We start from the raw sequence: 13,165 nt of genomic DNA, 5'->3' as shown, positions 1-13,165 counted from the left end.
GATTTGCTGGAGGAACGGTCCACTGGACGTGGTCTCGACAAACTTTACAGATCACCACCAAAGAACATTACTAATGGGATCCAATGATAAAAAGAAAACCAAACCCCAACCAACCATGAGCGCAGGGTTCAAAGCCAGCCGTTTACACAGGTGCTTCAGTTCGTATCTATAGGTGGACGGCGAAGGAAGATTGTTTGGGTTTAATTTGAAGTTATTTGTGTCCCAGGGTTCCTCTCTCCATCAAATCAAACGGTATCGGAGACAAGCTGGCACCTCTTGGAAACCAGCATGGAATAACACAGCTCAGTTAACACAACACGCTCGTTTCTCGTGGCTTTTCCTTTCCGTTATCATTACACAGATCCACGTCCACCTCATTCTTGCGGAGTGGAAAGAGGCGTGAGGTGAGGAGAAGGGAGAGAAGGACGAGGGAGGAAGAGGAGGAAAGAAAGGGGCAATTGTTTGAAATAAAGACCACACACTTGGTATTGTTTAAATTTCATTTCCAGGCTAACCTACGTTTTATTTAATGCAAATTACAGTACCAGGTAACTAGTTCCGAACCGAGTCACACAGAACAAAACGTATTTACAAGGGGGAGTAAGGGGCAGGGGAAATAATAAAACATTGAGCATAGTTTCCACAAAGAAAAAAAAAAAAAAAAGTTTATATTTCAACTGAAAAAAAAATAAAAAAAAAGAAAAAAAATAAAATAAAATCAGTCACAGAGGCATTCAAGTAGTAATAATGTTATACAGGTTTTGCTTCTCCTTTAAATCAAGACAGATTTGCACAAGTGTATGCAATAGTTTGTATACAACCCACAGTCCTTAATATATATATATATTTGTTTAGATTTCCGTTTTTGAAGATGGAAGTGGTCACGCTAATTGGTGTGTACAGGCCCAAGTGATCCATCAGCAACACGTTAATGAACGCAAATTTTACAGGCAAGCAAATTATATATATATAAATATATTTTATATATATATATTAAAAATAAATGGAGAAAGACCAACACAAGGAAGCTACTTTTCTCGAGCTAACCCCTTAGGTACTGTTTTCCTTTCCTGTCCGTTTTGCTGTTATTGCAGTGTTGCAAAACGAAGCCAACTACGACCAGAAGCGGCCGAGAGCCCCGTGGAAGTGAGCTGCCACCCCGGGGTACTCGCTGGCTGTGCCCCACAGGCAGAGCCCGGACCGAACACCCTCACTGTGCTTTTCCTTTTCCTCTGCGGTGGCTGAGGTTCCCAGTACAGGAGCACGTGTCTGACAGGCTGCTTGGATTCTACTGTTCCAAGTACTGAAAACCGGGGGTGTGTGGGGGGGATTTTAAGTTGCAAGTTACAGGCGCCTGCCGTTATTTTAGGTAAAGCTTGGCTTCGAAATCAGAGGACAAAGTGTTGGGGATCTTCTACCAGCCAATTTTCTTTTGAAGGTCTTTTTGTTGTTGCCTTTCCCTAGCAAGGTAGGTAAATGTAAGGTGAAAGAACACCAGCGTCTCGATCAGGCAGCCATTGGGGCGGACAGACTGCGATCGAGTCCGGCTCAGAGACCCACACCACAGCAAGGCTGATGTAAAGGGCAGATCAAGACCAGACTGGGTTAAAAAACAAGCCCGAAAGAGAATAACAGAAGAGAGGGACAGCTCTGAGCAGACTGTCATCAACAGCTTGGCATCACTGACCTTCGTGTCACCAGAAAGAAAGTGCAGCCTCTGCTTCACTGGAATGAACACGAGATGCTTCGAAATAAAACAGCAACCTTTGGTTTGGTAAAGAGTTAAGTGTTTTCCCATTCAAGACAATCTTATGTGGAATACTAACAAGGTAGTAGAACACAAGCAAACTAGTTTTAGAAACAAGGCCTTCGTGCTGGGCACAAGAAATCAAGAGTCATGTTCAACTTATCTCAAGAAAACAAAAAGTGACTTTGGGGAGGGGCGGCAGGGAAAACAAGGAGAAGGAAGGGAACGGAAAGTGCCCCGGGCAGAAGAAACCACCACGGTCTCCTACAGCGATGCCCCTGCTCCTCAGCGGCCGAGGGGCTCCGAGCAGAGCATCCCTGCGGGATGCAAGGGGTTCCCTCCCTGGGGGCCCGGCCACTGCCCCCGGCACAGCCGCAGGGAGGGTGGGAAGGCCGGGCCTCCTGGAAGCTGCAGGACTGGGGGGGATTGATGAGCAAAGTCTAAATGAGCTCTGGGGCAAGTGTCCGAAGGGAACAGGTGGCTGCCAGCGGGAGGAGGAGAGGGCAGGGTGGGCAACTTGGAGACATCCCCAAAGCCACAGCTCCCATGAAATGGATGATGGTGGAGACGGTTTCCTCTCATTCTGCTACTGATCAGGGTATCACCGAAACCTTACAGCACTCAAAGAGTTAGAAAGCAGAGGGGGGGAGCAAAGATGCGGGTTTGGGGAGGGAGGAAGGGGAGAGACATCATTGATAAAGGAGGGGAGGGGGGGAAAAAAAAGGGAAATAAAATTCAAAAAATCATGGAAGCGAAGGCACTCCAAACTATATAGATACACTATACATCGCTAGAGTTATTGTTACAATAATACAGGCCGGTACCTACTGTACAGAGTTAAAACTATATGGCTTTAAAAAGCTCGTCTACATTTTGTCTGATTATTAAACAGAATCACTGCCCTGAACGGTAACTTTTTGCTCATTAATAACAGTTCCTGGGTCCACATATTTACATACAAAACAATAAAACTCAAACAACAACCAATAGCACGGATGTACACGCTTGAATTTGGTGAGGAGCTTTTGGGGGAGGTTTTTTGTTGGGGTTTTTTTCCTTTTTTTTTCTTTTTTTTCTGTCTCATTATTTACAAAAACGGTTGTTCAAAGACCTGGATCTGATGTATAAAAGAGTGTGAGATCCTGCCATGATCCTTGAAAACAAGAACTAAAACCAGAGGGGCACCCCGACCCTCCCCAGCCTAACACACACACACGCACACACACACATACATGACACACACAGACGCCAACACGGTCACAAAGCCAGAGAGGAAAGCTCTGCGCTCCCCTTCACCAGCCTTCAACTGGAAGGCGGAAGGGTAGGAAAGGGAAGAGCAGCCACAATTCCTGGCACAAGCAGCACCTTCTCTTCATTCTCTGTATTCCTGCTTTTAAGCACTGTGTAATTCACTACCTTAACATGACAATGCCTGTGGCCAATGCCTCAGCAGTGTCAGCCCACAGAATGGATCCGTCCCCTGCTGCTGCCCTGCTTTTGGAGCCTCCCGCATCTATCTGGATCACTGGGTCAGCCAAACCCTTCCACTTACCTTTTGGGACACTGACTAGCTGAGCTCTCGCGTTCAGATGCTCTTCAGCCCTTCCTCTTCAGCTGCAGGGAAGGATTTGGAAAGCTGCCTGTTTCTAAATGCGGGTGTGCTTTCCGATGCAGCCAACCGGGATTTAACAACAGCTAAAAAGCTTTAAAACCCCCTTTTCTCTGTGTGTGCGCGCCTGTGTGTGCCCGACAGCAAACACAACACGAAGGTGGTCACTCACCTCTTGAAGCAGCTCCTGCCTCCCCAGACTCGTGCTGGGTGCCAGGCGGGAGGGAGAGGGCAGGCCTGTTCCCAGCTCCAGGGCTGCTAAGAGTGGCCACAAAACAAATCCCACATCAACAGCATCAAAAGGTACAAGAAGAAACGCACTGAGCTCGTGAGCAAAAGCTCTGCTGTCACAGCCGAGCACGCCGAAGCTGCTATTGCTGCCTGCCCCTGGGCCACACAACAGCCCCCATGCTCCCGAAAAGCAACCGCTTGCCTAAGAGATGCCCGGGTCGGATGGAACAGCTTGCTAAGCACCAGAGCTGATGGACTACAGCTCCTCCGGAAGGGGTAAGGGGGGGAGCGGACACCCACCGCAAGCCTAGGTCTCCGCACGTCCCGTTTCCACACCGCGGCTGCGTCCCGCCGCTCACCTGACCCTTTCCCGAGGAATATTGCTTTGACTTCAGGAAGAGAGATGTGGATGCTCGCGCCACGCGCCGCTGCAGGGAGGAAACCCGGGCCCTGACCAGATGGACTAGAACAAGCATTCACCTCGCGCTCCGGGCAGACTGTTTCGAGATCGTAGACAAAATAGAAAAAGCAGTGTTGTATCTATGTATACATGTATATATTTATATAATATATATACACACACACTCATATATAGCCAGCTTTCCTACAAGTCAGCAGGTACATATTACTGTCGAGAGCACTTGGATGTGTATTTTAATATTCTACCAAATGTAAAACCATAATGGCAACGTGGCAACACGCATCAATAAATAGAGATCAAAAAAGAAGAAGAAGCGAGAGGTTAAAAAAGGTGAAATTAAATACAGGTTCTAGCTGTGGATTTAAAATCAGAGCTATCAGAGAACGTGGCATCCTGCGAGTTAAAACTGCCGTTAAAAAAGGAAGGTATTACAAAAGAAACCAGTAGACTGTTAACAGTTCACATTATAAACCCTGGTGTCCTCCTCCTGGGCGCACCTCGGGAAAGGGCAGCCTGTTCAAACCGAGAGCCGGGGAAAGCGGGGGAGAAGAGAAGAGGAACTGAAATAAACCCCGAAACCAAACCCACTTTCGCAGCGGCCACTTCCCAAAGAGTCCCTTAAACACCCCCAGTCAGGCCGAGGGATTTGTTCGTCCGCTCTTCTCTGCTGAAGATGGGAGCTGACTGGGTGCCGGCACCGGCTCACGACACGGGGCAGGAGCTCCAGCGGGGCAAAGGAGCTGCTTCCAAACGCTAACGGCCTGCGGTCGTGCATGTGTGTGTATTATATTATACATACCCACGGGGGTAGACTTTTCCCTTACTGAAGCTGCAGGTTTCCTCACTGCTAGCACTGGTTTTTACAATGAAAGGCTTCCACTAGCGGGTCAAGCCTTCGATACACAGCAAACCCTCCCACCCCCCCCACCCTATGGCAACCTATTTCCCTACCACGTTGCCCGCTCCCCATCCCGAGCCGGGGCAGTTCTTCAGACAACCTGGGAGAATGGATTGGCTGACAAGAAAGGCTGAGCTCTGCCGAATGACCCCTGCTAAGCTCCCGACCAAATTCAAGCTGTGTAACTACATCGAAGTCCAAAACTTCACTTAAAAAGAAAAAAAAAAAAGAGGTTAAAAAAAAAAAAAGAAAAAAAAAGAAAAAAAAAAAAGAAAATTTCAGCAGAGAATGAGGTTTGGGTTTTTTTTTTGTTTTGGTGTTTTTTTTTTTCCTTTTTTGTTTTTTTTTTTGTTTTCCTTCTTTCTGTTGTGGGAGAGGGCATGAGGCAAGAGTCCTGGTTCTGAAGTACACAACAGCAAACTTCCAACATGAAGAGATTGTCGAGGGGAGAGACATTGGTGTGTTGTATTGCTCCGCTTTCCCTCCTCCCCCCCCACCTAAGTCCCCTGCCCCGGACACCCTGCAGAGTGAGAATACAATGAAACTGGTTTGTATTTATAGATATTTTACAAGGTTAAATAAGAACAACAATAATAATAATAAAAAATTGAACACTAAAATGAACAGGTTGCTTGGTTGGTTGGTTTTTTCCTTTTTTTTTTTTGTTTTCTTTCCTTTTTTTTTTTTTTTTGGGTTTTTTTTTTCTCTCCTCTTTTTTAATTTTCTTTCCAAATGAGACCAGTGCTGCTGAGCAAGACTCAAAATTACTGGTGATCTTTCCTGTGCAGCTGGCTGCTTGGTACTGGTTCAGGTGGAGTTGGAGGCTGATGCTGTAGCTACGCTATTGGTCTGAACTCGTTCTCCTGCGTTAACATCTGCAAACGACAGGCAAGAGAGGAAGGGAAGAGAGAAAAAAAAACAACCAGCATTACCTCCAAAATACACACACATCTGGAAACAACAGCCGCGACATTCCCCACGCCGGGAAACCCGCAACTCCCGCTGCTTGGTTAGGATGCTCTCTTGGCTTCAGGGGCTGCGGATGGCACAGTTTGGGCTGGGGAGAGGCTGGGAAAGGCGGTCTTCAAGCGAGCTCAAGGGCTGAGGGTTGCAGGGCAGCAGGTAAACACCCAGCCAGGCTCTGGCAGATACTGCAGGAGGTAACACTGCCCATGCTACATAAGTGTAAGACAAGGCACGCTTGCATCACCAAAGCTAACGTCAAGTACCTGTGGCCACCACACTGATGCTGAAGTTTCACTGTTGGGCCTTCTTGTGATAAAGCTGCCTGGAAAGGGTGTGAATGAGTGCAGACAACACAAGCAACAAGCCTGCTCCCCTGGCAGAAACAGCTTGTGTGTTCATGTGCAACTCACGCACTTGTTGCCTCAGAAAACATCCTTCAAGCCTACTGCTTTATTCCATGGTGCTCAACCAAAGTTGGATCTGCCACCCCCTGAACTGCTGAAGCAGATTAACATCAAGGCCTGAAGCCAGTGACGAGGTTTACACAAGCCAATGACACTGTCAGAGGATCAGCTCTCTGCAATAAATGGTCTCTAACACCTTCTCTTCTCTGGGAATGACAATGCTCCACAGGGAAGCCAGCCACAGGGGCATATGTCAAAGTGCATCTCAAGGAAAGACAGGTTTTGCCACGAGATCCCGAAGGGCAACGCACTGTAACTGTGTTCTCACAGGCCACATGCATCAGGTATTCTAATTGTTCTTGGTATGAGAAGAGGTGGTAGGGAAAAAAAAATGCACCAACTTCATCTCAGACCACTCCACATAGGATCTACCTAGTGCGGTCACAAAAATGTAAGTGGATGAAAGGTTAAACACACAAAATTCTCAATACAATAAATAGGAGATGTGAAAAAGATATTAAGAGAGGCTTTCTATGAGAGACCATCAGGCATTTTTCCCACTTATTTTAAGTAAGGTTAACTTAAGGTAAGCCATCCACACTGCAACAGGGGAAAACAAGGGCCAAGACTTATTGTCTCAGTACAGAAGAGGGCAGACTGGGCAAACAGCGTATATGAACACACAGGGGGAAAAGGCTCATAAAAAGGAAGGATGGATTTACTGATCTCAGACCAAAGGACAGTCTGACTAGCATCAATGACAGACATGACAAAATACAGCTGGCTGGCAATGGGGGTGCAGTGATACTTCCCCAGCACAGCAGAGCTCATGAGGCAATGCAGCCAGGCAATGCTCTACCATCACCTGCTAACAAAACCCCTCTCCTCTCTTGCCACACTGACCTCACCATAGTTGGAAGTGCAGCCGTGAGCAAAGGCAATGGAATGAATGAGAGTCTAGAGATGGGCAGCACTTGCTGAATGACAAACCAAGTAACAGACATAGACAAAGGTGATGAAAATAGGAAATCAAACAGCAGCACCCAGGAATACAAGGGGTAAGCAGGAAGAGAGGATGATGCCTGTTTGAAAAGGAAATGCTGCAAGGAGTGTGTGGGAAGAAAGGGAAATCCTCTTGGGGGCAGAGGATGCCAGATGACTGCTCTGGGAGTTTTCCGTTCCCTTTCCTCTCATCCCAAATTTATTGCAACCCCTCCGTCATGAAGGATTGACCACCATGATAAAAACCAGCTCACGCAGTTAAAGCACCGAGGCAGCATGATGACAGTGCCATGTGTTATGTGGAAAGCTAGCCTTGCACACAAGAGACACCCTCCTATGTGGGGAATTTCCCTGAAGGAGCAGTTCCCAAATCCCACATGCATGCAGACCAATGATGACCATGGAAATCTAAAGTGACCCAGCCAGACAGCTGACAGTTTACCACACTTACAGTTACAAACTCTCGCTGTGCCTGGTCTAGATTAATTTTCAGGTATGGATAAGCTCCAGTTAATGCAACATCTGCCATGCCTGATGCGAGCAGTCCAGCTGGAGTCTGTACTGCTGGCAGAGGATTCCTGTGTGTGCACGGAAAGTGCTTTTATTCCATTTGCTGAAATGAAATGCGCCTTTTGATCTCCTATTCTTGAAGACAGCAGAGTCTGAAATCGTTATCATTACACTGCTACTGAGCAGAGATAAAGAAAAAAGAGGAGGGGATGGAGCTACTTCATGTGATGTCTGTAACATATGCTCCTTTTCTATCATCACCAGTGGGGGAGTTGCTAAGAAACATATAGGCCACATGTTAAAAAGGAAATAAATCAGGTGAGGCAGCCCAGGACCATTTACATGGGGCCTTTCACAACAACGTACAGAAGCCCACCCAGGCTGGGACAAAGCACTGAGCCTGCTCAAAGCTTTAAGTGGCCCCAAACCTGCAAGAAAATGCAGTATTTTGATATTCCAGCTTGTTCTTTGACTCTGCCTCAACAAGACATCTAGGGAACAAAGAGAGGCTTCCTCTCTTTGCTGAGGTGCCAGAGGAAGGAGCACAATTCAAATATGGGGGTCTCTGGACACTGCTTTCCTTCTCACCATGAGGCATCAGTATTTGGGCATAAGAGCAGAAAATCTAGGCCTTCAGCAGTGCTGCTAGAACATCTGCTTTGCAAAGCAGTGGGGAGCAAAGCTAGGAGGTTTCTGGTATGGGACAGAGGACTGTGGCTTGAGGTCAGGGCAGCCTCATTGCCCTGTCACCTCTGCCTGTGCGGGCAAAGAAACCACATTAGGGCTTAAGTGTCAGCCACCTCCAAAAGTGCTTCCAAACAGAGGGCAAAGTATCTCCCATCAGGGCAGAGCACCTCCTCCCATTCAGCTTTTCCCTCTGAGGAACACCTTGGCTTTCTTGGAGGGTTACTCCTTAGAAACCTCCCAGAAAGGAAGAAGAGGGCTACAGTTCAGCAAGACAGAGGTGCCAATTCAGTCTGAGAAAGCCCATTAGCACTAAGGAGAGCATTAGCTGGTTTGATCTGTAATGCTGATGGACTGTGCTGCTCTTCTAACAAAGATACAGAAACAAAGCTTCCACCAGCCTGGGAGTTCTCACAGGACAGCTGAGAAGATGAGAAGGAGGAGGGGAAAAGCCTGGTTTTCCTATTGTGCCTGCATATGGATGTAGAAATCCAGGGCCCAGAGCAAAACTGGAACATAAAAGCCCGAAACATGCAAGTTTTACTCCTACAACTGTCATGGACTCGTCCCTGGGCTGAGCCTGCAGATGCCTGAGCTTGCCCCTTTTCTGGTTAGGGAATTAGTTTCCCAAAATTCCCTTGAAGGGAATACTCTGAATGTACTAAATGTTGTTTTATTGAGCACCGTGGTCTTTTTCAACTGCACACACTGGCAGGTAACACTAGCTCTGACCTGCTTTGTTGCTGAAAGTTCAGGCACGCTATCACACTTGGGATTACACGGGATCAACGCAGTGGGATGCTCAAGACGATGACCCCAGTATCCCTGCTGACACAACTCCCCTGCAGATGGCAAATAAGCTCTTCCCATCTTAATGCTGACTGAGAGGTAACTACTGCTGCTGGCTGATCCAGGGAACAAAACACAGAGTCACACAAGCAGATACACGTTTGGCTTGGTGTGCATGCTCCCCTTGCTGATGCTTCGGCTGCACAGCTAGGAAACCATCCTCCATAAGCTAATCAAGCCAGCACCCACACAAATAAAGCTGCATTGGCATTTCTGATCAATGGCTGATATAATCCACAAAAAGCAAGCACATCACTTCAAGCAGGGGCCACTAACTCCCATCTTCCTCTGCTTTGCTTTAGACATGTCATTAATGTCACACAAGAGTTTCTCATAAACCTTCAGGTGAATTTACTAACACTGGTGCAGCAAAACTTCATACTCCCCAGGTTCTATTAGTACAGCAAATACAGCTTTATCACTCCAGAGAAGGGGAAATTTGCAACAAAAACATTTTAACACTTAAAAATCAGCCTACAACAATTCCTCTGCATTTAAGATCATGATCCCAGAATACTGTTGCATTGGGTTGTTGAAATCACCACTGTGAAACTATCAGTTAACAAAATTTATTCATTTTTGCTATATTTTTAAAATGCAGATTTGTGACATACTGGGTAGCACAAGCTGCATTGCTGGCTTGATGAAACCTGCTCTGTTAATGTGGCATGCTGAAAAGCCAATCTTCCCATCTCTTAGCACCATGGCACTGCTAAGTGTCCTGACAAACACTGCTTTAGTAGACTTGGGACAAACAGATCTCACTTTTGAAGTTATTCTCTAACTATGACCCTGCCTTGATGCACGACAAAGAGCTGTGCTTTACACCTTGTCAAAAAGCAGAGATTCTGACATGGCTGCATACTAACACGACAGCTCTGAAAACAGAGTAACTGCCTGCAAGCAGGTAACAACCACCCACCTGGGTTATCTACAGTGATGAACAAGTACGCTGCATTTCAATGTACGTGCACCTATGCCTCAAGCTTATGGAGTAGGCAACCATAAGAGTGGAAGCTTGGGCCTCAGTATCAGTTCTGCTTGCTAGAGGGAGATGCAAGTTACACACAGATAATGTGAATTACAGTTACATATAACCTGCTTCGCCCTTTGAACTTCCTTGAGAGATACTTCTTGTTGCTTCATCATCACCTTTCTAGTTTCTGAATTTCTACTGTTCAGCCACATGTTGCAGAAACATCTCCTGCCATCAGGATGCCCTTGGTTAGGTGAGAGTTGCTCCCATGCTGCTTTAGCAGCTATTGAAGGAGTAGAAATCTACTGCTCTGGGATGTGCAGGGCCATAGGGAAAGAAGGGACCCCTTATTTGAGAATCTCTTGCTAAGTGTGGCATCAGTATGCAAAGCACAACAGATTAACATAACTGCATACAGGGCCTAATCCTAAAAATCACAACTCCCATGGAATTCCCACTGCCTGCTGTGAGACCCTCATGTGAATAAGAAACTACCAGTGGGCCGTGCTGCAGAAACACAAAGCTGCAAGTTGCCCAATACTGAACTTCATCTCACAACTTCTTCTCCAAGCTGCAAGGGTATTTCCATGAATATGAATTCATGAACTATGAATAACAGGTCCTGTCTCAACTTGGTGCGGTGCTTGCAAATAGATTTAAAACTGTTGACATCAATAAGGTGAGGTTTTTTGTTGTTCTTTATTTTTGGGTATACTTCACATTTAGGACTCAGCCTAAACGCATTTCTCCCCATATGAGCTCTTGGAAAGTGGTGGGTGAAAACAGATTTCTTAACCCCATTAATTCCTCAAAACTTGTATCTTGACAAAGAGAACTCCTTAAAAGTCATCAAGGGGACATTAAGTGAAACAATATTTTTCAGAGGGCTTGAAATAATTTTCCATGCGTGTATTCTGTAGTTTTCCAATCAATTTTACTTCATCTGCTTTTTTTCTCTCAGTTGTTGAGCAACAGATGCACAGAAAAGGGAAACAGAGAACATGACTATCTCCAAAATACTGCCAAGTGTATGAAACAAACATACTAAATTTGAGGATACCAATTTTGCTTTCTCCTAAATTCAGAGGACATACAATTGTACAGGCTGTATCTTTTACCTACTGCTACTACATCTTCAGGGAGGCCTCATCTTTCAAATCTGGGTGCATCTGGCTGTCCTGGAGTATGAAAACGCTCTCTATACAGCACAGGCTGGACCAAGCGCATCAGGTAACTGTCCAACGCACCAACCTGCAAATGCTTTCCTTCAGGTTTCAATACTACCTTTTTAATTAGGGCTTCCCCTTATCAGCTATTTTACACTGAGTAGGCATTTTGCACCTCCAAATGGGGTCAGAGCCCTTCTCAGATGGGACTGACATGCACACAAGCTACGTAGAGAAGCACACCCATTCTGCAGCCTGCCTTGGGTTGCCCAATTCCCAAGAGAGCCGGCTGGTTTGCTGACTCAGAGGAAGACTGCCATGTACTGAATCACCTCTACCACATCCTGCAGCACCTGGGATTTTCTTTGGGAGTCTCCCAGCTGATATTAGCAGGCTTTTAAGCTTTCACTGGGAACTGAATACAGTACGGAGTGGCTACAGGCCAACAGTGAGCTTTTAAAAGGTTTCTGACAGAAACTTGAGAGCGAGCAACAGAGGCAAGAAAAAACTTCACTCAGTGCTGGCCAAAAAAGCATCTGCCTCATACCCAAAGTTGACACAAGCAAACTCAATAAGAAGCAACTGCAACTACTTAGGCGAGGCAGTGAGCACAATGACTGAACTCCCTAAGTAGACTTTTAAGTGCTAATGCCTTTGGGGAAGGCATCCAAGCTCCACAGAGGCCACGTGTACTGAGCTAGCTGTTTCTTTTCTTCTTGGGCATCTAGCGCAAGCTCATGCTCCAACTCAGTATTAATTTCAGACCAGCTGAAAGCTCAGAACTTAGGTGCAAACCAACCCATGAGGACTGCTAAAAAACAACAGGTGATTTTATTAATAGTGGAAGTCTGAGCGAGAAGGACCAACAAACTATAAGGTCAAATGCAGAGTTAAAGTGCCCTGGGTTAGGATTTGGGTTGGTGACCACTGCCAGCACCCCAGTGACCACCCACCAAGACCAAGTTTTAGGTGATGTTGGAAGAAGTCCTTCCTCCCCGTTCACCCTGTGCCAAGGCAGCTCATGGGCCTCAGCAGAAGGAAGGTGCCTGGTCAGGGGGAGCGAGGGTGGGGAGGGAGGCAGGCAATTGCATGTTCTCACCTGAGGCCGCTGTAGCGTTTGTAGGGGTTGAAGCAGCTGCTTGGTTCCTTGCATGAGCAGGGATGAGGATCGAAGCCAGAGATGGGTTACTTGACAGTTCTGGAGGGGAGGTGGAACAAAACACATTAGCTCATCGACCACGAAGAGCCCTGCATGCAGTTTCAGCTCCTGGGGATCCCCACGTAACAGCAACCTTGGGTGAAACGCATGCCTTTACAGCCAAAGGTCACGTTACATTTTCTTCTTTGCCAACCAGCGAGAGGAAACCACAGGGATATTCAGCAAAGCAGTCTCCAGAGCAAGACTGTCAGAACTACAAGTAGTGGTGCATGGAATTGTTTCCTAGAGAAAGACAGCAGCTTGGGAGTTAGCAAAGAACCAGCCAAGCCTGTTCCTTATCAGCAGCCTGATAATGCTGTTTCCTTCTAAGCACTGGAAGGATTCCCTTCACAAACCCACTTGCAATCAGTCTTAAGGCTGATAACAGTGGTGCTACTTTGGGCACAGGTTCAGCAAGCAAGCAGCTCCAACAGTTGCTCCAAAGAGCTTAAGGGATTTGGTTCTTAGCATCACTTTCTCAAGGACCCAGGAACCCAAGACCAG

General features: G+C 46.6%; 1 protein-coding gene across 2 annotated transcripts in view; it reads right to left on the bottom strand.

Annotated features, from left to right (window-relative positions):
- Positions 1 to 486: 486 nt before the first annotated feature.
- GSK3B (glycogen synthase kinase 3 beta) overlaps positions 487 to 13,165 on the bottom strand; it is a 149,436-nt gene continuing 136,757 nt past the window's right edge. For both annotated transcript variants that reach the window (XM_062618906.1, XM_062618912.1), the window contains 2 exons: positions 12,563 to 12,661; positions 487 to 5,781 (listed from right to left, as the gene is read on the bottom strand). In XM_062618906.1, coding sequence (XP_062474890.1) covers positions 5,714 to 5,781; positions 12,563 to 12,661 — 167 coding nt within the window. In that variant the 3' untranslated portion in view covers positions 487 to 5,713. The remainder of the gene's footprint in view (positions 5,782 to 12,562; positions 12,662 to 13,165) is intronic.

Source organism: Pezoporus occidentalis, unplaced genomic scaffold, assembly GCF_034315485.1.
Source record: "Pezoporus occidentalis ecotype Australia unplaced genomic scaffold, CSIRO_AGI_Poc_V1 ctg104, whole genome shotgun sequence".
In the NCBI taxonomy this organism is placed as follows: Eukaryota; Metazoa; Chordata; class Aves; order Psittaciformes; family Psittacidae; genus Pezoporus; species Pezoporus occidentalis.
This window is presented reverse-complemented; position numbering and strand designations above follow the sequence as displayed.